General features: G+C 44.9%; 1 protein-coding gene across 1 annotated transcript in view; it reads right to left on the bottom strand.

The window, feature by feature from the left end:
• Positions 1–2,304: 2,304 nt before the first annotated feature.
• The window catches only part of LOC134338073 (potassium voltage-gated channel subfamily KQT member 4-like), a 224,352-nt gene continuing 204,351 nt past the window's right edge, over positions 2,305–22,305 (bottom strand). Inside the window, exons 13-14 of the mRNA XM_063033606.1 lie at positions 17,772–17,907; positions 2,305–2,560 (exon numbers count right to left, since the gene is read on the bottom strand). Of these exons, the coding sequence (XP_062889676.1) occupies positions 2,339–2,560; positions 17,772–17,907 (358 nt within the window). The 3' untranslated portion in view covers positions 2,305–2,338. The remainder of the gene's footprint in view (positions 2,561–17,771; positions 17,908–22,305) is intronic.

Below are 22,305 nucleotides of genomic sequence, written 5' to 3'. Positions count from 1 at the left end.
GGTCTGAAGCTGACCGCGAGCAGGCATCACGTTCTACCTGGAGGCCTGGTCCGTCAACCTGAGGAGAGAGCAGCAAAGTTCTGCTGCCTTCTCTGCCCGTGATGGACTTCTGGAATGGTGAATCCCGCACAACAGACCTCCTTTGATAGCACTTGGTCAGCAAGTTTATGGCCGACAGCCCTCGGGGTGTAGTGCAATATGGAGGGAGGGGTCTGCCCTTCTCAGTGGATTAGCTGGACAGTCCATGTCCCAAGGCACAACTTGAAGGGCAGTAGGTTCTCCTAGTGTCTGGACTGCAGCCGACCACATGGCAAAATGGACCAACACCTTATTGCTGTGTGAAGTTTTTTGCTGAGTTCAAAATGGCTGTCATACTTGTCCACATGACAGTCAGTATACCTGAAAGCAAAGCCTGGACCAACCTGAGATGTCTCTGAGGGATGCAGCAAAGTGTTTACAACTTTCAACCAGAGCTCAAGTCACTGACGCCTTTCTTTCGCTTTCACTCAAGACCACATTATCCAACTGTTGTATTACAGTAGAATACTCTTGTCTATAAGCTCTTATGAATTCCCAAATCCAATTTATTTTTCATTTGTTTGGTGTTCTGATTGAGGCTGGCAAGGGTAACATTGATGGCCTCATGCCCAGCTGCCTCTTGAATCCAGCAGCTTATTTACTGCTGTTGAACGGCCAGGAATCAAGGACATGGCACCAAGTGAGGCTTCAGATATAGTCCAGGACAGGCAAGGATGGTCCCCCCCTCATCAGTGTTGGTGGATGCGATGTTATTTTCACAAGCTGGTGACTTAACGACCTAAAACTGGCCTTTTGTTCTAAGTTTATTGAACGACCTTCCCAGGTGCAATCTGAATTTATCTAATCTGGTGGCTGGCTGCACAAAGCAGTAAGGTCTATATGATGAAGAAGTTAATGACCTTGTCAAAGCAACACTATAGGTATTTCAATGATAGAAGGATATAAAGAAAGGTTAATTTTCACTTTGCTGCTTCTAGTCTCTCTCTCCCTCTTCATGTACAATAAATTATTAACAGATTGTGAGTGTTGGTTTCACGTGGGACAACCCCTCAGATGTATCTGAAGTACAAAGGTTGGCACCGCCCAAGAGATTGCATGTTGATGACCGTCCATCAGATCACAGCTAAAGTATTTAACTTGGACATCTAATCAGCTAGGACTTCAGACACAGGTAATATTGTAGCTGTAAACTGAATCATACCCAAGTCGAGACAGTGAGAGGACTGGTAATATTGGCTTGCAAACAATGCATTTCCCAAACACAGTCACTGGGATCTTGAATAGAGTTTACGTTCTTTCTCATTTAAAATAATTCAAACATCGGACTCATTTAGACATACACTGCGTTTTGCATATCTCCAGCAGTTGTCTGAGGATTTCTGGAAGTCACTGAGAAATGCAGGGAGGTTTCACGGGAGGACTGAGTGGTGATTTTGTGTTTTTGCATTTATCGGTGCTCCTGGAGTGGCCTTTCATCTTTAGCAGGACAAGGACAAGAGTACGCAAGCAGCAGTGGAAAATCCAAGCCATTATATTTAAACCTTAAATTCCCCCTTCAAGCAGGATTGGATTGAATTGCTCCTGAGCATTCTCCGATTAAAAAAAGAATTTTCCTAACCCTTTCTTTATCATCCCATTTTGATTGAACATGCATTTCCTTGAATGCCGTTTGGTGAAGTCAATGACATGTTGCTCATCACTGAGGGACAGTCAATTTTCAACAGAGTTTTGACCTTCGTCAGTTCCTACAGTCACAATCCTCTGCAATCCTGTGTCTACTGACCTTGCGGTACGTTGTGTGCTTCTGACTTTTCACATAATGGCTTCGGTGAGGAAAGTCACACATTACCAGTGACCTCAGTCACACAAGGAACATAATAAACTGTTTCATTGGAATGTTCAGAGTAGTAAATAGGAAATTCCCCCTCTCTGGAGATCCTATCCATTATTTCAGCCCGAGTAGTCTCTTTCACATTGAGTTGCACTATTGCAGTTGGGTTTCTTTCACAAGCCTTGTTTGTGGATGTCGGTGGGCTTTGCTAATGAATGCTATTTTTTCCTGCATCCCCAATCATTTTCAGATTTGGATTAGTAATAGTCCTTAAGATATTCCTTGAAGTTTAAGTATTCCTGGAAGTGCTGGGATATTCTTCGACAATTGATGACCAATACAGAAGAGATATTAAATTAAAATGAAAAATAACAATAATCATTTAGAAGTGTCTCCTATGGTTTGTTGGTGTGAATCCATGTAATTAATGTCTGCTGAGTATAGATGAGTGTGGGTCACCTGGATCTTCTAGTGACTTTCTTCAAGATTTGTATGGGTCGATACGTTTAATGTCTGGGTAGACATGGAACTATCTGTAGTGTCCACCGGGCTATGATAGTCAGAGGTCAGGTCCTGGTCTATTAGAGGAATGTTCATCGCAGCCAGTGTCAGTGCTGTGGCTGAACCTTTGCTTAAACTTTGTCCGTAGATCATCAGCAACATGTCCAGCTTTTGCTCGATGGACTGCACCTGGAACATGGAGAGAAAAGACAGAGCATGTATCCAAGGGAAGACTGAGAATACAGTCGGGCAAAACTTGAACTACCTGAGGAATGTGAAGATGTTAAAGTCAAAGTCAAAGTAAATTTATCATCAAAGTACGTATATGTCACCACATGCTATATTTTGAGGTTCATCTTCTTGCAGGTATTCACAGGAAAATAAAAAAGTACAACAGAATTTCTGAAAAAAGTGTACATAAGTAAAGACTGACAAACTACAGAAGAAGACAAACTGTGCAAATAAATAAATAATACTGAGAACATGTGTTGTAGAGTCCTCGAAAGCGAGTCTGTGGGATCTGTTCAGAGTTGAGGTTAGTGAAGTTTTCTCTGCTAGTTCAGGAGCCCGGTGGTTATAGGGTAAAAACTATTCCTGAACCTGGTAGTGTGCGTTTTGGACACGGCCAGGAGTGTGATAAATTATTACTATTTACTATTGTCACATGTACTGAGGGTAGTAAAAAACTTTGTTCTGCATGCCATCTATGCAGATCTTTTCATCACATTGAGGTAGTAGAAGGAAAAATCACATAAGAATGCAGAATAAAGTGCAACAGCCACAGAGAAACTGCAATGTAGGTAGACAATAAGGTAAAAGGCCATAATGATTTAGACTGCGAGGTGAAGAGTCCATCTTAGGAGACCATTCAATAGTCTCATAACAGCAGGAAAGAAGCTGTCCTTCAGCTTCTTTCAAGCTCTTGTACATCCTGCCCAAAGGGAAGGGGGAGAAGAGAGAATGTGAGGTGATTGGGGACTTTGATTATGCTGGCTACTTTACTGAGACAATGAGAAGCGTAGACAGAGTCGAAGGAGGGGAGGCTCATTTCTGTGATGTGTGCCCACAACTCTCTGTAGTTTCCTGTGGTCATGGGCAGAGAAGTTTCCATACCAAACCGTGAAGTTTCCCGATAGGATGCTTTCAAAGCTGCATCAATAAAAAGGTGTATTTTGTGTGCTTGGTGTACATGGGGATTTTAATAATGTTTTCTGGCCTTCTTTGAGAAGGACCATACCAAATCTGGGCCTGTGCTGTGACTCACTGGAAAGCATAGGTAATTCTCCCTTTCCTTTACTGGTTAACAGAAACTCTCGAGTTATGATTTAAAATAACCAAATGGCCTGGCAGATTGGAGATGGAGCTTGGTGTCTGATGGCTCGTCATGGTTACAGGGCCTTCAGTGGCAATCAGCAACTCTGCATTGGAAATGTCTCAGTTTTCCAGTTTGGGAAGGTCTCTCGATGGTCAAAGGTCCACTGATTACCTTTATCACCTGGCACACACACTGTGATCTTTCAGAGTGTTCAGTGAGCTATCACATTATGTTGTTAAGACTGCTCTTGGAGTATTGTGTACAGTTTTGGTCACCCTGTCATTGGAAAGACATCATCAAGAGGGTAAGGAAGAGACCTGTGAAGATGCTGCCTGGGTTATAGGGAGAGGTTGGCCATGTTGGATCTTTATTCCTTAGAGCACCTGTCACCTGACCCTGAGAAAAAGATACCAGCTGTCTATTCTATCTACGTTCCTTGTCATTTTATAAACTCTGCCAGTGTCCCCTCAATTCCAAGTAACATACTAGGTGTAGAAGCTGAATTGCACAATGCTTATTTTCAGCTCAATGCAAATGAAAATGGAAGTGAAACAAATTAATAATTATTGCTTCACAACACTTGGAAAACTTGGCCACAACATTTTCTTCGGACTGTGTGAGATGACGTGACTCCCCATATCATGGTTTCTGGTGGACTGTGGCACTACCTATTGTTGGGCACTCCTTGGAGAAATTGGCCTTCCTAGACCAGGAAATAAGTGATTTACTTTCATCCTTAGTTGACTCCCATACACTGAACTAAACCCTTCCTACCATTCCCATTGCAATCACCCATTATTTCCACCGATTCCTGCATCTCTCACCTTCTGATTTTGATCCCAAATCTGATCACTTTATCCCACCACCAGGTAATCTCAGTCTCTCTCTTTTCACCAATCTGCCTTCTCTCTACTGGGTGATAAATTCTCTCTACTGGATGATGGGGTGGTAAATTGGATGAGTAAGTATGCAGATGATACTAAGATGGGTGGAGTTGTGGATAAGGAAGTAGGTTTTCAAAGTTTGCAGAGAGATTTAGGTCAGTTAGAAGAGTGGGCTGAAAGATGGCAGGTGGAGTTTAATGCTGAAAAATGTGAGGTGCTACATTTTGGTAGGACTAATCAAAATAGGACATACATGGTAAATGGTAGGGCATTGAAGAAGGCAGTAGAACAGAGGGATCTAGGAATAATGATGCATAGTTCCTGAAGATGGAATCTCATGTGGATAGGGTGGTGAAGAAAGCTTTTGGTATGCTGGCCTTTCCAAATCAGAGCATTGAGTATAGGAGTTGGGATGTAATGTTGAAATTGTACAAGGCATTGGTGAGGCCAAATTTGGAGTATTGTGTACAGTCTTGGTCACCGAATTATAGGAAAGATGTCAACAAAATAGATAGTGTACAGAGAGGATTTGCTAGAATGTTACCCTGGGTTTCATCATCTAAGTTACAGAGAAAGGTTGAACAAGTTAGGTATTTATTCTTTGGAACGTAGAAGGTTGAGGGGGGACTTGATACAGGTATTTAAAATTATGAGGGGGATAGATAGAGTTGATGTGGATAGGCTTTTTCCATTGAGAATGGGGGAGTTTCAAACAAGAGGACATGAGTTGAGAGTTAAAGGGCAAAAGTTTAGGGGTAACTTGAGGGGGAACTTCTTTACTCAGAGAGTGGTAGCTGTGTGGAATGAGCTTCCAACAGAAGTGGTTGAAGCAGGTTTGATGTTGTCGTTTAAAGTTAAGTTGGATAGGTATATGGACAGGAAAGGAATGAAGGGTTATGGGCTGAGTGCAGGTCAGTGGGACTAGGTGAGAGTAAGAATTTGGCATGGACTAGAAGGGCCGAGATGGCCTGTTTCCGTGCTGTAATTGTTATATGGTTATATGCTCCCACTCTATCACCCACCACTATTCTCGTTTTTCTTAGACCCAGTACGGGCTTGATCAGTTCCCCGCCCCCCCCCACCGATGGGCTCCAGGGGCCACCTCCCAGGCCCCGAGAGTGCCAGCAGACAGAGAGGTTGCTGGTCTCCCACCAATGTGGCACTCTACTGCCCTCATGTGGCTGACTGGAATTTCCAGTCACATGGAAAGTTGAACACGGAATAGTCAGGAACAGGTCGTTCAGCGCACAATGTTGTCCTGAAACATCTGAAAAGAAAATCAAAAACACCCAAATACTAACTCCTCCTACCTGCACCATCAGTTACAAAATACACGTGGACTAAGATGTTAACTGTCCTGTGCTATCACCAGTGGGATCATCAGTTGATCTGCCACCTGTCTTCAGGAGTTTCGGCCCACTTATGATCAAGACTCCGTCGAGGTGGTGGGCCAGCAGTGCTAACGCACCATCTCCCACTGATGAGCTTAAAAACTTGGCATCTGCCTCTATCAGAGTTGTTGGTCACTTCCATCCAACAGATAGTCTGCTCTTCAGGTGTCTATACAAAAGATGTATACACTGTCCGACTATCTGCCCCTCTGGACATACTTGGTCCACACTCATGCTGATCCTGTCTCTGCTGCCTCAGCTACAGCCCTGCTGGTTGACTTGATCTCTCTTCTAATGAAGCCAAGGTCACGCAGCCACTTCTGCAGAGTGAACGCAATAAATCCACGGCAGCCTATTTCGAATGGATAGCATGAGACCTTCCACCCTCTGTCTCTGCACTCTGATCTCAACTCTGCATACTTGGTTAACTTGCGCTCATGGGCTTCATCGGTGTTGTTTTCCCAGGGGACTGTGAGTTCACCAATAACCGCTTCTCTACTGGTGTCAGACCATACGATTATATCTGGACACAATGTGGTGAAAGCTATTTGCTCCGGGAAACTGCCTTTCCCGTCCAGGTCAGCCTTGACACACCAATCATTGGCTGCAGCAAGTATGCTTGATCGTGAGCCTGTGCTGTACACCCTTGACTTGGAGCCTTCGTTCACAAATGATACGCGATGTTCTGTGCAGCATGGGGCATGAGATAAGTTGTGCTGCAGTACTGTCTGCTCAACCGATTCTGTTACAACTTTGAGAACGTTGTTAAGTCTCCAAGTGTACATGCCGCTGGAAAGATCGACTCTGCATGCACTCAAAATATGTTGAAGTGTTCCCTTCTCGCCACAAGCAGCACACCTGTCTGTCTTATCTTCATACCAGGTGCTGAGGTTGGCAGGTGTTGGGAGCAGATCGTACGCTGCTCTGCATAGAAAAGAAATGTGGAGCAGTTCCATCTGCCACAGAACATTCCAAGATAGGTGTCGTTGTTCAACACTTTCCCACCAGGTTCAAGCCCCTTGTTTGGCCAGGCCAGCTGTTTTAGTTAACCTCTTCTCCTCTTCTACCTCTCTTATTTCTTGTGTTACAAGCTCACGGCGCTCCTTACCTGTAGAAGATGACCACCACTTGTGGGTTGTCCATCCAAGTTCCTGGCGGCCTAGCTGGATAGCCCCAACCATCTCCTTGTGCTTCAATCTAGACCCTGCCTCATCAACTGCTACACGGGCTGACCACTTCCTGCCTGATCTCACATCCGGCTGAGTGTTATCGATGACAGGGTCTTCTGAGTTTCGAAGCATCAAGAGTGATCTTACCTTGGCTACCTTGACTTCCTCAACAAGGGATTGCACTGGGATGGTAAGCTTTGTCTGGCTACTGTGGATTGCAACATTGGTGAGGCTGCTCGGTACTCCAAGCCACTTCTTCACATACTTGTTCATCTTCTGTTCCATTGCCTCAACATGGGACATTGCCACTTCATAGACAGTTAGCGGCCACATTATCCATGGCATCGGTCCGTACTGCAAGCACCACAACTTCAACTTGCCAGGCAAGCCACACTTGTCAATAGACATCAGATCTCTGCTGATCTGTTCTCCTGTCTCTTGAATCCTCTTGGTGTCTCTCAGCTCCTCTGTGTACCATCGCCCAAGGCTCTTAACTGGTTGGACCTGAATGGATGGAATCTCCTCTCCACAAAGGGTGAAATGAAAGTCAACCAGCTTTCCTCTCCTAAGAACAAGGCTCCTTGACTTCTTGGTCTTGAACTTCATTCTTCCCCAATCCATTAGCTCCTCTAGTCTAGATAGTTCATTTTCCACTGTCTCCGTGCTGGGACCCAAAAGGGTGAGATCATCCATGAATGCTCATATTGGTGGTCCCACTGATCCCACCTGGTCCCACTGATTCTGCAGCCCTCACAATAACCTCCATGGCTAACACAAAAAGGATGGGTGAAATTGCACATCCCATTGGGATTCCTACATCCAAGCTCTGCCACCTAGTTGTAAACTGCTGAGTGGAAAACCTCATCCGGAAATCGTTGTAGCACTGTGTAACAAAGTTCCTCACCTTAGCAGGAATCCATAGGAATTCCATCGCAAACTCAGGACATGGGGAACAGAACCATACACATTTGCCAGATCAAGCCAAACTACAGCCAGATTTCTTCTCAACCTTTTCGACTCCTGGATGGTATGCAATATCATACTAGAATGTTCAAGTCATCCCGGGAAGCCTGGTACTCCTGCCTTCTGCACAGATGTATTTCCTAATCCATTCTCTATCACAAATGAAGATATTCTTTCTGTCAGAATGCCAAACATAATCCTCCCCTCTACATTCAGGAGTGATATTGGTCGGAACTGATTCAATGTGGAAGAATTCTCTTCCTTCGGGATGTATACTCCTTCAACCTCACTCCATGACAAAGGAACAACACCTTGTCTCCACACCACCTTTAACAATCTCCACAAGTATTTCCTCAGCTCTTCACACTTCTTGAACACCTTATACGGCACTCCATTAGGTCCTGGCACTGAGCCTGACCTTGCCTTTCTGATGAACCGTTCGACCTCTGCCGGTTTAGGTTCTGACAGATCGAACTTCACTCCTGGCTTGGTAGGCTTCACAAGCCCTGAAATGTCAAGCAAAAGAGACTCCCGCTGTTCGTTAGAGTAAGTGCTTGCCAGGTGATCCTTAAGTTCTTATTGAGAGATGTTAAGCTGCCCGCTCTTACTTTGTTCAAACAGTTTCTTCATGAACTCGTGAGGGTTCTCAAAGAACGACTCTCTTGCCTTCTCTCTCTTCTTTCTCTTTTTACATTGTGACTCTGCACGACGGAGTGATGCTAACTTTATTCAAAAATGCTCTCGGAGATCAGCAAGCCCTGGCTTGTCACCCTCACTTGCTACCTTCCACCTCTGTTTCAATGATGTAAGCTCTCTCCTCAACCTACCAATCTCCTTCTGGCGCCTGCTTGGTTGCTGTGTAGGCTTTGCTTTCTTCAACTCAACCAAACCAAACCTGTACTTTCCAACATCATAAATCATATCACCCATCACTTCCAACTTTCTCTTTGATGTTCACCTGAGGGTGTTCTCCAACATCATACTGATATCCTCATCAAATACACGCCAAGCCTTCTCATCTGCCATTGCTGGCCACTTGACCTTCCTCTTCTTCTCTACCTCCACACCACCGCCATCATGCGAAGGATCTACCTGGGTACTGTGGTCTGAAATCTGACCTGGGTTATCTCTCGTCTGACTTGGAGTATGGTGACTCTCTCCAGAGTGAATCACTGTGGCTTGTAAATCAGTGGTTGAAAAGACCACATCATCTGTAAATATCCCTCCACCTTCCTTACATCCATGTGCCTATCCAAACATCTCTTCAAAGCCTCAAATGTATTTGCCTCTATTACCACACCAGGCAGCACGTTCCAGGCATCCACCAACCTCTGAGTAAAAAAAATTACCTACCCCCTCTCACCTTCAATGCATGCCCTCTGGTATTTGAAATTTCAACCCTGGGAAACAGATACTCTCTGTCCACTCTATCTGTGCCTCTCATAATCTCGTAGACCTCTATCAGATCTCCCCTCATCCACTGCTGCTCCAGAGAAAACAACCCAAGTTTTGATAGCACATGCTCTCTAAACCAGGCAGCATCCTGGTAAACCTCTTGTGCACCCTCTCCAAAGCCTCAACATCCTTCCTATAGTGGGGCGACCAGGACTGTATGCAATACTCCAGATGTGGCCGAATCAGCGTTTTATGAAGTTGCAACATAACCCTTGCATTTGGGTTCAAGTTCAATCTCTCTTCGCTGTCAATTACATTTCTGTGCTTTTATGCACAGTTTAGATGAATGAAATTTGATCTGATTTGACACATAACAATTCTCAGGAAGGCCACCAGACAGCTGGCTGAAGAAGCAGAAAAGGGCAGCTTTCGGCCGTGGCTGGGGAGGGAGGACAGAAATCGAGGAGCTGACTAACCCCATTGGTCACTGCACGGGGTGGCAGGGAGCCATCCCTACCACTGCTCCACCACCAGGAGGCATACCAGGGCCTGAAGGGAGCGGAACATCAGCGAGCTGCACTGTTGGAGATACGGCAGACAGCACAGCCAAACAGGACACATCTTCCTGTAAATCTCGTACGGAGCTTGACGGAGCTGAGTGCAAAGGGCAGATGCTTTTCCTGGCCGGTATAACCAGAATCAAGGTTCACAGTCTCAGAAAAAGGGCCTGATCATTCTACAAAGAGATGAAACAGAAGTCCTTCACCCCGACACTTTGGACTTCTCTACCCAAGAGGGCTGTGGAAGCTCAGACATTAAGTGTATTCAACACACCACTGATAGCTCTTTGGGTTCGATGTACAAAGGGATCTCGGGGTCTAGGTTAATACCTCCCTGAGAGTGGCAATGCATAAAAGTACAGAGGTAAACGCAAGAGATTCTGCAGATGCTGGAAATCCAGAGGAACACAAGCAAAGTACTGGAGGAACTCAGCAGGTCAAGAGAGGAATAATCAGTTGACGTTTCGGGCTGAGACCCTTCATCAGGACTGGAAAGGTAGAGGGAAGCAGCCAGAATAAGAAGGTGGGGGAAAGGGAAGGAGTACCAGTTGGCAGGTGATAGGCGGAACTGGGATGAAGTAAGAAGCTCGGAGGTGATAGGTGGAAGAGGTAAAGCGATGAAGAAAGAGGAATCTGATAGGAGAGGAGAGTGGACCATGGGAGAAAGGGAAGGAGGAGTGGAACCAGAGAGAGATGAAGAGCAGGTGAGGAGAATGGAATGAGAAAGAGGGGAGCCAGAATGGGGAATAGAAAAAGAAGGAGGAGGGGGAGAAATTACTGGAAGTTAATGAAATCAATGATTAGGAAGGAGGCTACCCAGGCAGATATGAGGTGCTTTACCTCCAACATGAGAGTGTGGCAGCTGGAGAAGACATGGGCCGTCATGTCGGAATGGGAATGGGAAGTAGAATTAAAACAGGAGGCAATCAGGAAAGTCTGCCTGTTGGGGCAGTTGAAGCTTTATCATTCCTTTAGAGTGATAACAAAGGCATATGACGTGCTTGCTTTCATTGCTGGGTTCATCGAGTATAGATGTTGAGAAGTCATGTCGGACTTAGAGAAAACTTTGCTGAAGCCACACTTAGAATATTGTGTGAAGTTCTGCTTGTCCCATTATGAGAAGGATGTAGAGATACTGCAGAAGTTTCAGAAGAGGTTTACTGGGATACTGGTTGGTTGGGAGGAGGCTATTAGCAGTAAGGAGAGTTTGGACAAACATGGTTTGTTTTCTTTGGAACACAGGAGAGACCCAATAGAAGTTTATAAAATAATGAGGAACATCAATAGGGCAGACCCCAGAATCTCTCCGTCCTAGAGTAGAAATGTCAAACACAGGCAGGCGTAGCCTTAAGGTGAGTATGGGAAAACTTAAGGGAGTTGTGTGGTGCAAGTTATTTTGTAGGGAGAGCTAGGTACTTGGAATGTGCAGCGAGGGTTGGCAGAGGAAGCAGGTGTGATTGTAGCACTCACAATGCTTTTTGTTGGGCACACGAATATGCAGAAAATGGAAGGATATGGGTTATGTGCAGGCAAAAGGAATTTAGGTTAATTTGGAATCATGCTTGGCATAGATCATGGGCTGAAGGATTTGATCCTGTGCAATACTGTTCTGTGTTCTGTCGTCTATTATGAGAATCAGAAGATATGACATTAATGTAGAAAGTGGCACTCAGGTAAAAGTTCATAGAGTTGTAAAATTGTAGAGCACTACAGCAGAGAAACAGGCCCTATGGTCAATCCAGTCCATGCCGGACTATTTATATACCTAGTCCTATCAACCTCCGACCATGTACATATCCAAATTTATCTTAAATGTTGAAATCTAACCCACATCCACCAATTCCACTGGCAGCTCATTCCACACTCTCACCATCCTCTGAGTGAAGAAGATCCCCCTCATTTTCCCCGAGCAGCAAGCTCCCTATCTTCAGCCAATATGTATGAAAAAATGGCTGTATTGCTTGGAATGGTGATAGCTAAGAAGTGAATCCTGCAAATGTGGAAAATGGACTCTGTGCCTACCTACGATCTGTGGCTGAGAGAACTGGCAAATACTTTACATCTGGAGAGACTGAGACTATGTAATGAGGACAGAGGGGACATCTTTGAAAGGTTAAGGGGCCCTGTATTGGACTTTCTCACGGGGTGAGGACTGAGGATTTTGGTGCGGTGCACCTCTGCTCTGTATGTTTACTTTTGCCTTTATATTTTTCTCCCTTTTGCTGCTCAATATTTAATTAGATTTTGTTAAGGTCGTGGCTTTTGTAGATGTGCTTTTCTTTTTGTTTTTTGGTTTGTAATTAAAAAAAAAGAATAATTAAAAAAACATTTCACCTTTCACACTTATCTCAAAACCTTTAGTTCTACTCTCACCCAACCTCAGTGGAAAAAGTCTGCTTGCATTTACCCTGTCTTTAACCCACATAATTTTGAAAATTTCTATTAAATCTCCCTTCATTCTCCGATACTCTAGGGAATAAAATTGCCTGTTCAATCTTCCCCAAAATTGAGTTCCTCAAGTCCTGGCAACATCTCTGTAAATTTTCTCTGCACTCTTTCAATCTTATTTATAACTTTCCTGCAGATAGGTGACCAGAGGTACACATAATACTCCAACTTACTCCTTACCAACATCTTTAACAACTTCAACATAACATTCCAACTCCTTCGCTCAATACTTTGATTTATGAAGGCCAATGTGCCAAAAGTTTTCTTTATAACCCTATCTACCTGTGACACCACGTTCCAGGAATTACGGATCTGTATTCCCAGATCCCTCTGTTCCACCACACTCCTCAGTGTCCTGCCATTCGCCGAGTAAGTCCCACCTTGGTTTATCCTCCCAAAGTTCAACACCTCACACTTGTCTGCATGAAATTGCTTCTGTCATTTTTCAGCCAGTTTTTCCAGCTGGTCCAGATCACCTTGCAAGCTTTTTAAAATATCTCTGATAGGACCTCTGCAATATTTACACTAATCCACGCTTGCCAGATCCTTTCTGATACCATCAAAATTGGCCCTTCTCCAACTTAGAATCCCAAACTGAGGACCGGAATTATCTATCTCCATAATTATCTTGAAACTGATGGAATTATGACCACTGGATCGAAAGTTTCCCACTACACACTCCTCTGTCACCTGCCCTGTCTCATTCCCTAATAGGAGAACCAGTATCTCTCTATTTGGGACCTCTATATATTGATTAAAAAACTTTCCTGAACACGGGTGATAAACTCTATCCCATCCTTTTTTAACTCTATGGGAATCTCAGTCAATATGTGGAAGGTTAAATTCATCTACTATCACAACCTTAAGTTTCTTGCAAGTATCTCAACAAACTTGCTTCTCTAAATTCCACTGGGTGGTCATCCCTTTCTTATTCCTCAGTTCCATACAGCCTGAGTAGATGAGCTCTCCAGCCTGTCCTGTCTGAGCAATGCCATGATATGTTCCCTCTGTGCCCCTCCCCGTTTTATCCCTCCCTCTCTACCACGTCTAAATCAGTGGAACTCTGGAACATTGAGCTGCCAGTCCTGTCCCTCCTGCAAGCAAGTCTCACTAATTGGTTGAGGTAGGTTCGATGTTGTCATTTAAAGTTAAATTGGATAAATATATGGACAGGAAAGGAATGGAGGGTTATGGGCTGAGTGCAGGTCGGTGGGACTAGGTGAGAGTAAGAGTTTGGCACGGACTAGAAGGGCCGAGATGGACTGTTTCAGTGTTGTAATTGTTATATGGTTAATGGCTACAATATCACAATTACACATGCTGATCCATGCCCTAAGCTCACCTGCCTTTTCTGCTTCTATTGAAATATACGTAACTCAGAACATCAGTCCCATCATGCTCAACTTTTTGTTTCCTGACTTTGTGTGTAGGCTTAATGCATCTTTCCCCGCAACCTCTCCGTTATCTGGTGCACTGGTTCCCGTCCCCTGTAACTCTAGAGTAACCCCGCCCCATGCAGCAAACCCTCCAGTTCAGCTGCAAACTGTCCTTTCTGTACAGGTCCCACCTTCCCTGAAAGAGAGACCAATGATCCAAAAATCTGAAGCCCTACCTCCTTCATCATCTCCTTAGCCAAGTGTTAAACTGTATGATCTTCCTACTTCTGGTCCCACTGGCACAACTTGAGATTACAACACTGGAGGTCCTGTCCTTCAGTCTAGCACCTAACTCTCTGAACTCACTCTGCAGGATCTTCTCATCCTTCCTACTCATGTCATTGGTTCCGATGTGGACCAGGACCTCTGACTGTTCACCCTCCCACTTAAGAACGCTCCAGACCCGATCTGAGTTGTTCCTCATCCCAGCACCCAGAAAGCAACATGCCATCCGGGAATCTTGTTCCCATCCACAGAACCTCCTGTCTGTTCCCCTAAGCACTGAATCCCCTATCATTACAGCTCACCTCTTCTCCATCCCCCTTTACCTTTGAGTCACAGAGCCAGAGATTTGACTACGGTGGCTTTCCACTGCTCGGTCATCCTCCCCCGACCCACTCCAACAGTATCCAAAGCAACATACCTGTTATTGAGTGGAATGACCACAGGGGTATCCTGCTCTAGTTACCTATCCCCTTTCCCCTTCCTGATGGTCACTCAGTTACCCATGTCCTGCACCTTAAGTGTAACTCCCCCACTGTCTCGCCTGTCAATCAACCCTCCCCCACCCCCTGGCCTCCTGAACGATCCAGAATTCATCCAGCTCCAACTCCCAATTCCTTAGCACTGTCCATAAGCAACTGCAGCCACATGCACTTCTTGCAAGTGTGGTCATCAGGGACACTGGAGGTCACCCTGCCTTCCCACATTCCACAAAGAGAAGCATTCCTCTATCCTGCCGGGAGTGCACGGCTCTAACTGTGCAATGAGAAAGAAAGGAAGAAAAGAAATGACCTGAAAAATCTCCTTATAGCCTTCACTTCTCCTTAGTGAAGCATCTCTGGGCCAAAGACTCAGTTCCTACTTCAACACTGGTCCACTCATACAATGGCCGCTCTGATTAAACCCAACTTTTTTTTGTTGGCCCTTTCCAGTATCTAATTACCCCACAATCTGTGGCACATGGCAGGTCCCAACTGTCCCCAGTCTCGTTCCTGGCACGTGCAATCCAACAGCTCCTAGTGATCTGTGGCCCCAACTGCTCTCCTCGCTTCTTTGCAAATCTCGCTCCCGTTACAGTCCTGTACATCGAAACGCACGGTGAAGGGTGACTTGGATAGGTTGGGTGAGTGGGCAAATTCATGGCAGATGCAATTTAATGTGGATAAATGTGAAGTTATCCACTTTGGTGGCAAAAATAGGAAAACAGATTATTATCTGAATGGTGGCCGATTAGGAAAGGGGGAGGTGCAACGAGACCTGGGTGTCATTATACACCAGTCATTGAAAGTGGGCATGCAGGTACAGCAGGCGGTGAAAAAGGCGAATGGTATGCTGGCATTTATAGCGAGAGGATTCGAGTACAGGAGCAGGGAGGTACTACTGCAGTTGTACAAGGCCTTGGTGAGATCACACCTGGAGTATTGTGTGCAGTTTTGGTCCCCTAATCTGAGGAAAGACATCCTTGCCATAGAGGGAGTACAAAGAAGGTTCACCAGATTGATTCCTGGGATGGCAGGACTTTCATATGAAGAAAGACTGGATGAACTGGGCTTGTACTCGTTGGAATTTAGAAGATTGAGGGGGGATCTGATTGAAACGTATAAAATCCTAAAGGGATTGGACAGGCTAGATGCAGGAAGATTGTTCCCGATGTTGGGGAAGTCCAGAACGAGGGGTCACAGTTTGAGAATAAAGGGGAAGCCTTTTAGGACCGAGATTAGGAAAAACTTCACACAGAGAGTGGTGAATCTGTGGAATTCTCTGCCACAGGGAACAGTTGAGGCCAGTTCATTGGCTATATTTAAGAGGGAGTTAGATATGGTCCTTGTGGCTACAGGGATCAGGGGGTATGGAGGGAAGGCTGGTGCAGGGTTCTGAGTTGGATGATCAGCCATGATCATAATAAATGGCGGTGCAGGCTGGAAGGGCCGAATGGCCTACTCCTGCACCTATTTTCTATGTTTCTATGTTAAACATACCTAAGCCCCATTAGGATGGAGCACACAACGAGTGAGGCAGTGTTTGAAGTTCTGTATGTTGGGAAGCAAGGTGAAGCAACACAGAGAGCCCTGAGCCAGTTTGTCCAGATTTATGGTCTTATGGTCTTATGGTCTTATAATTTCAGAGTCCTGATATCTGTGAGTCTGTGAGTCCAAGGCCTGGGACTCAAGGTCTGAAGGTCTCCTGGGGTTAGAAGCCTGCCTGTTTTGCTGCTGTTGTTCTTGTTGTGGTTGTTGTTCTGCAGAACATTGTGGGTATGCTGTGTTGATGCCAGAACGTGTGACGGACCCAATTTACATCGGTGGTGCGCAAGTAGAACAGGTCAAAAGCTTTAAGTTCCTCGGGGTCAATATCACAAATGACCTGACTTGATCCAGCCAAGCACAGTCCACTGCCAAGAAGGCCCACCAGCGCCTTTACTTCATGAGAAAACTAAAGAAATTTGGCCTGTTCCCTAAAACCCTCATTAATTTTTATAGATGCACCGTAGAAAGCATTCTTCTAGGGTGCATCACAACCTGGTATGGAAGTTGTCCTGTCCAAGACCAGAAGAAGCTGCAGAAGATCGTGAACACAGCCCAGCACATCACACAAACCAATATTCCATCCTTGGACACACTTTACACCGCACGCTGTTGGAGCAGTGCTGCCAGGATAATCAAGGACACGACCCACCCAGCCAACACACTTTTCGTCTCTCTTCCCTCCGGGAGAAGGCTCAGGAGCTTGAAGACTCATACGGCCAGATTTGGGAACAGCTTCTTTCCAACTGTGATAAGACTGCTGAACGGATCCTGACACGGATCTGGACTATACCCTCCAAATATCCGGACCTGCCTCTCGGTTTTTTTGCACTACCTTACTTTCCATTTTTCTCTTTTCTATTTATGATTTATCATTTACATTTTTAATATTTATTATCAATTTGTAATCCAGGGAGCAGGAAGCGCAGAATCAAATATCACTGTGATGATTGTACGTTCTAGTATCAATCGTTTGGCGACAATAAAGTACACTTTTTTATAAAGTATAAAGATACGTTCGGGCTGTCTCCAGCACGTCCTTCGGCTGTTAACACGTTTCACTGAACATTTCGATGCACAGGTGCTAAGTAACTCTGAATCCGAGGGAACATTTCGTTAGTGTGTATTTGTCTCTATCAAAGAACCATGCAGAAGGAGGGAAAGGTGAATAATTTTGGAAGAGCTGCTTGATCCGTTGAATGGAAAGGGAGGTTGAGAACTTAGCTGATTGACAGTAAGAACATCACAGGAACAGTCTACCTTCAGTGCAGGGGTCTGATGAGGAATATTGTACATAAGTTACTGGCACTTAAGCTGTGAAATTTCAATCTTCCCTTCTAAAAAACCACTGGTTTGTACCCAGGAACAGAATTAATTTTCCATTCAAGCATGTCACTTTACATCCATCAACCATGTTTAAAACAGTGAGTACACATGTGGTGGCTTGAGGTGAGGTAGGATCTGCCCTTGCTCAGAATGGGAGCGGTTCAACGCCTGTACTGGGGAGATGCTGCATAGATCCTGGAGGAGTGAGGAGACACACAGAGGTCCAGTCTCATCCACCTCCCCAGCCCACCCCACACAATAAATTACCTGCTTCTCCACTTTGACGACACGGCCCATCATGCTCAGCTCGTCAAACAGCTCCAGTTCTGGTGGAGCCTTCTCTCCTTTATCACGCAGCTTCTTTTCTGTAGGCGCCTGACCTTTCCCGATGATTTGGTCGACCCTGTGGAGGCAAAGCATCAGAGCCGACTAAGAACAAGAGTGATCACAGTAAGCCTGTGCTCCTGACTCTTCTCCCAAAGGCATGACAATAGAAATCAAGTCAGAGCAAAGGACCATGTATGCACAACCACGGACTCCAGCACCCCCTCCGTCTACTCTGTCTACACTTCTCGCTGCCTCAGTAAAGCAGCCAGCAAAATCAAAGACTCCACATACTCCAGACGTTCTTTCTTCTCCCATCAGGCAGAAGATAAAAGCAGTTACCCCCCAGGATCAAGGACAGCTTCTATCCCACTGTTATAAGGCTATAGAATGATTCCTTAGTAGGTTACGATGGACTCCTAACCTCAGAGCCTACTTTGCTACGATCTTGACCTTACTGTCCACCTGGTCTGCGATTTCTCTGTAGCTGTTACACTCTCTTACTGATTTACTGTACCTTGTTCTACCGCGATGCACTTGATCTGCATGAATGGTATGCAAGGTAAGTTTTGCGCTGTGCCTCAGTACAGACAATAATAAGCAATTCCAGTTCCAAATCACTCCTTACTGTTGCAGCATGCAAAGAGCTGGGAATTTGTAAGCCATTTTCCGTCCATTGACATGAGTGGTCAGGAAGCTGTGGGCTAGGTAATAGTGAGGTATCTGCCCAGTGACAATCCAAGGTTTGGAAAAGTCCATTCGAGTCATCGAGTTGGACAGCACAGAAACAGGCCCTTCTGCCTATCGCATCCATTCGACCATAAGATATAGGAGCAGAATTAGGCCATTTGGCCCATCAAGCCTGCTCTGCCATTTCATCATGACTGATCCAATTTCCCTCTCAGCCCTAATCTCCTGCCTTCTCCCCCTATCCCTTCATGCCCTGACCAATCAAGAATCTATCAACCTCTGCCTTAAATATACATAAAGACTTGGCTTTCATAGCTGCCTGTGGCAAAGAATTCCACAGATTCACCACTCTCTGGCTAAAGAAATTCCTCCTCAACTCCGTTCTAAAAGGATGCCCCTCTATTGTGAGGCTGTGTCCTCTGGTCTTAGAGTCTCCCACTGTAGGAAACATCCTCTTCACATCCACTCTATCAAGGTTTTTCACCTTTCGATAGGTTTCAATGAAGTCACCCGTCATTCTTCTGAATTCCAGTGAATACAGGCCCAGAGCCATCAGATGCTCTTCATATGACAAACCATTCAATCCTGGAATCATTTTCATGAAACTCCTTTGAACCCTCTCCAGTTTCAGTACATCCTTTCTAAGATAAGGGGCCCAAAACTGCTCACAATACTCCAAGGGAGGCCTCACCAGTGTTTTATAAAGTCACAACATTACATCCTTGCTTTTACATTCTAGTCCTCTCGAAATGAATACTAACATTGCATTTGCCTTCCTCACCACCGACTCAACCTGCAAATTAACCTTCAAGGAATCTTGCACAAGGACTCCAACGTCCCTTTGCACCTTTTTTTTGTGTTTTCTCTCCACTTAGAAAATAATCAACCATTTTATTTCTTCTACTAATGTGCATGAGCATACACTTCCCAACACAGTATTCCATCTGCCATTCCTTTGCCCATACTCCTAATCAGTGTAAGTCCTTCTGTAGACTCTCTACTTCCTGAAAACATAGAAACATAGAAACATAGAAAATAGGTGCAGGAGTAGGCCATTCGGCCCCTCGAGCCTGCACCGCCATTTATTATGATCATGGCTGATCATCCAACTCAGAACCCAGCCTTCCCTCCATACCCCCTGACCCCTGTAGCCACAAGGGCCATATCTAACTCCCTCTTAAACATAGCCAATGAACTGGCCTCAACAGTTTGCTGTGGCAGAGAATTCCACAGATTCACCACTCTCTGTGTGAAGAAGTTTTTCCTAATCTCGGTCCTAAAAGGCTTCCCCTCTATCCTCAAACCTGTGACCCCTCGTTCTGGACCTCCCCAACATCGGGAACAATCTTCCTGCATCTAGCCTGTCCAATCCCTTTAGGATCTTATACGTTTCAATCAGATCCCCCCTCAATCTTCTAAATTCCAACGAGTACAAGCCCAGTTCATCCAGTCTTTCTTCATATGAAAGACCTGCCATCCCAGGAATCAATCTGGTGAACCTTCTTTGTACTCCCTCTATGGCAAAGATGTCTTTCCTCAGATTAGGAGACCAAAACTGCACACAATACTCCAGGTGTGGTCTCACCAAGGCCTTGTACAACTGCAGTAGTACCTCCCTGCTCCTGTACTCGAATCCTCTCGCTATAAATGCCAGCATACCGTTCGCCTTTTTCACCGCCTGCTGTACCTGCATGCCCACTTTCAATGACTGGTGTATAATGACACCCAGGTCTCGTTGCACCTCCCCTTTTCCTAATCGGCCACCATTCAGATAATAATCTGTTTTCCTATTTTTGCCACCAAAGTGGATAACTTCACATTTATCCATATTAAATTGCATCTGCCATGAGTTTGCCCACTCACCCAACCTATCCAAGTCACCCTGCATCCTCTTAGCATCCTCCTCACTGCTAACACTGCCACCCAGCTTCGTGTCATCCGCAAACTTGGAGATGCTGCATTTAATTCCCTCATCCAAGTCATTAATATATATTGTAAACAACTGGGGTCCCAGCACTGAGCCTTGCGGTACCCCACTAGTCACCGCCTGCCATTCTGAAAAGGTCCCGTTTATTCCCAGTCTTTGCTTCCTGTCTGCTAACCAATTCTCCACCCACACCAATACCTTACCCCCAATACCGTGTGCTTTAAGTTTGCACACTAATCTCCTGTGTGGGACCTTGTCAAAAGCCTTTTGAAAATCCAAATATACCACATCCACTGGTTCTCCCCTATCCACTCTACTAGTTACATCCTCAAAAAATTCTATGAGATTCGTCAGACATGATTTTCCTTTCACAAATCCATGCTGACTTTGTCCGATCATTTCACCGCTTTCCAAATGTGCTGTTATCACATCCTTGATAACTGACTCCAGCAGTACTGCTTGCCCCTCCACCTATCTTTATATCATCTGCAAACTTTGCAACAAAGCCATCAACTCCATCATCCAAATCAGTGACATATAACATAAAAGGAACCGGTCCCAACACAGACCCTTGTGGAACACCACTAGTCAGCGGCAGCCTGTCAGAAAAGGCTCCCTTTATTCCCACTCTTTGCCTGCTGCCAATTAGCCAGTTCTTTATCCATGTTAGAATCTTTCCTGTAATACCATGGGCTCGTAGCTTGTTAAGCAGTCTCGTATGTGACACCTTGTCAATGGCCTTCTGAAAATCCAAGTACACAACATCAACTGATTCTCCTTTGTCTATTCTGCTTGTTATTTCTTCAAAGAATTCCAACAGATTTGTCAGGCAAGTTTCTCCCTTGAGGAAACCATACTGATTACAGCCTATTTTATCATGTGCCTCCAAGCACCCTGAGACTTTGTCCTTAATAATCCACTCCAACATCCTCCTAACCACTGAGGTCAGTTTCCTTTTTTCAGTATCACTTCCTTCTTGAAGAGTGGAGTGACATTAACAATTTTCCAGCCTTCCAGAACCATTCTAGAACCTAGTGATTCTAGAATGATCATTACTAATGCCTCCATGATCTCCTCAGCCACCTCTTTTGGAAGCCTGGAGTACACACCATATGGTCCAGGTGACTTATCTACCTTCAGACCTTTCAGTTTCCCAAGAACCTTCTGTCCAGTTATGTTAACTTAACACATTTCATGACCCCTGAAACCTGGAAACTCCACCATAGTGCTAGTGCCTCATGCAAAATACTTACTCAGTTCATCTGCCATTTCCTTGTCCCTGATTACTACCTCTCCAGCATCGTTTTCCAGCGATCTGATATCTACTCTTGCCTCTCTTTTACACTTTATGTATCTGAATAAACTTTTGGTATCCTCTTTAATATTATTGGCTAGGTTACTTTCATATTCTATCTTTACCTTCTTAATAAATTTTTTAGTTGCCTTCTGTTATTTTTTAAAAGTTTCCCAATCCTCTAACTTCCCATTAATTTTTGCTCTATTATAGCCCTCTCTTTGGCTTTTACATTGTCTTTGACTTCCCTTGTTAGCCACGGTTGTGTGTCCCCTTTCCTTTAGATGACCTCTTTCTCTTTGGGACGTAAATATCCTGTGCCTTCTAAATCGCCTCCAGAAATTCTAGCCATTGCTGCTCTGCTGTCATCTGTGCCAGTGTTCTTTTATAATAAATTCTGGCCAACTCCCCTCTCATGCCCCTGTAATTTTCTTCATTCCACTGTAATACTGATACATCTGACTTTAGCTTCTCCTTCTCAAATTTCAGGGTGAATTCGATCATAGTATGATCAGTGGCCCCTAAGGGTTCCTTTACCTTAAGCTCTCTAATCAATTCTGGTTCAC

The sequence above is a fragment of the Mobula hypostoma genome, chromosome 26 (genome assembly GCF_963921235.1).
Source record: "Mobula hypostoma chromosome 26, sMobHyp1.1, whole genome shotgun sequence".
NCBI lineage: Eukaryota > Metazoa > Chordata > Chondrichthyes > Myliobatiformes > Myliobatidae > Mobula > Mobula hypostoma.
The sequence above is the reverse complement of the archived record's forward strand: the minus strand, read 5'-3'. Positions and strand labels throughout refer to the sequence as shown.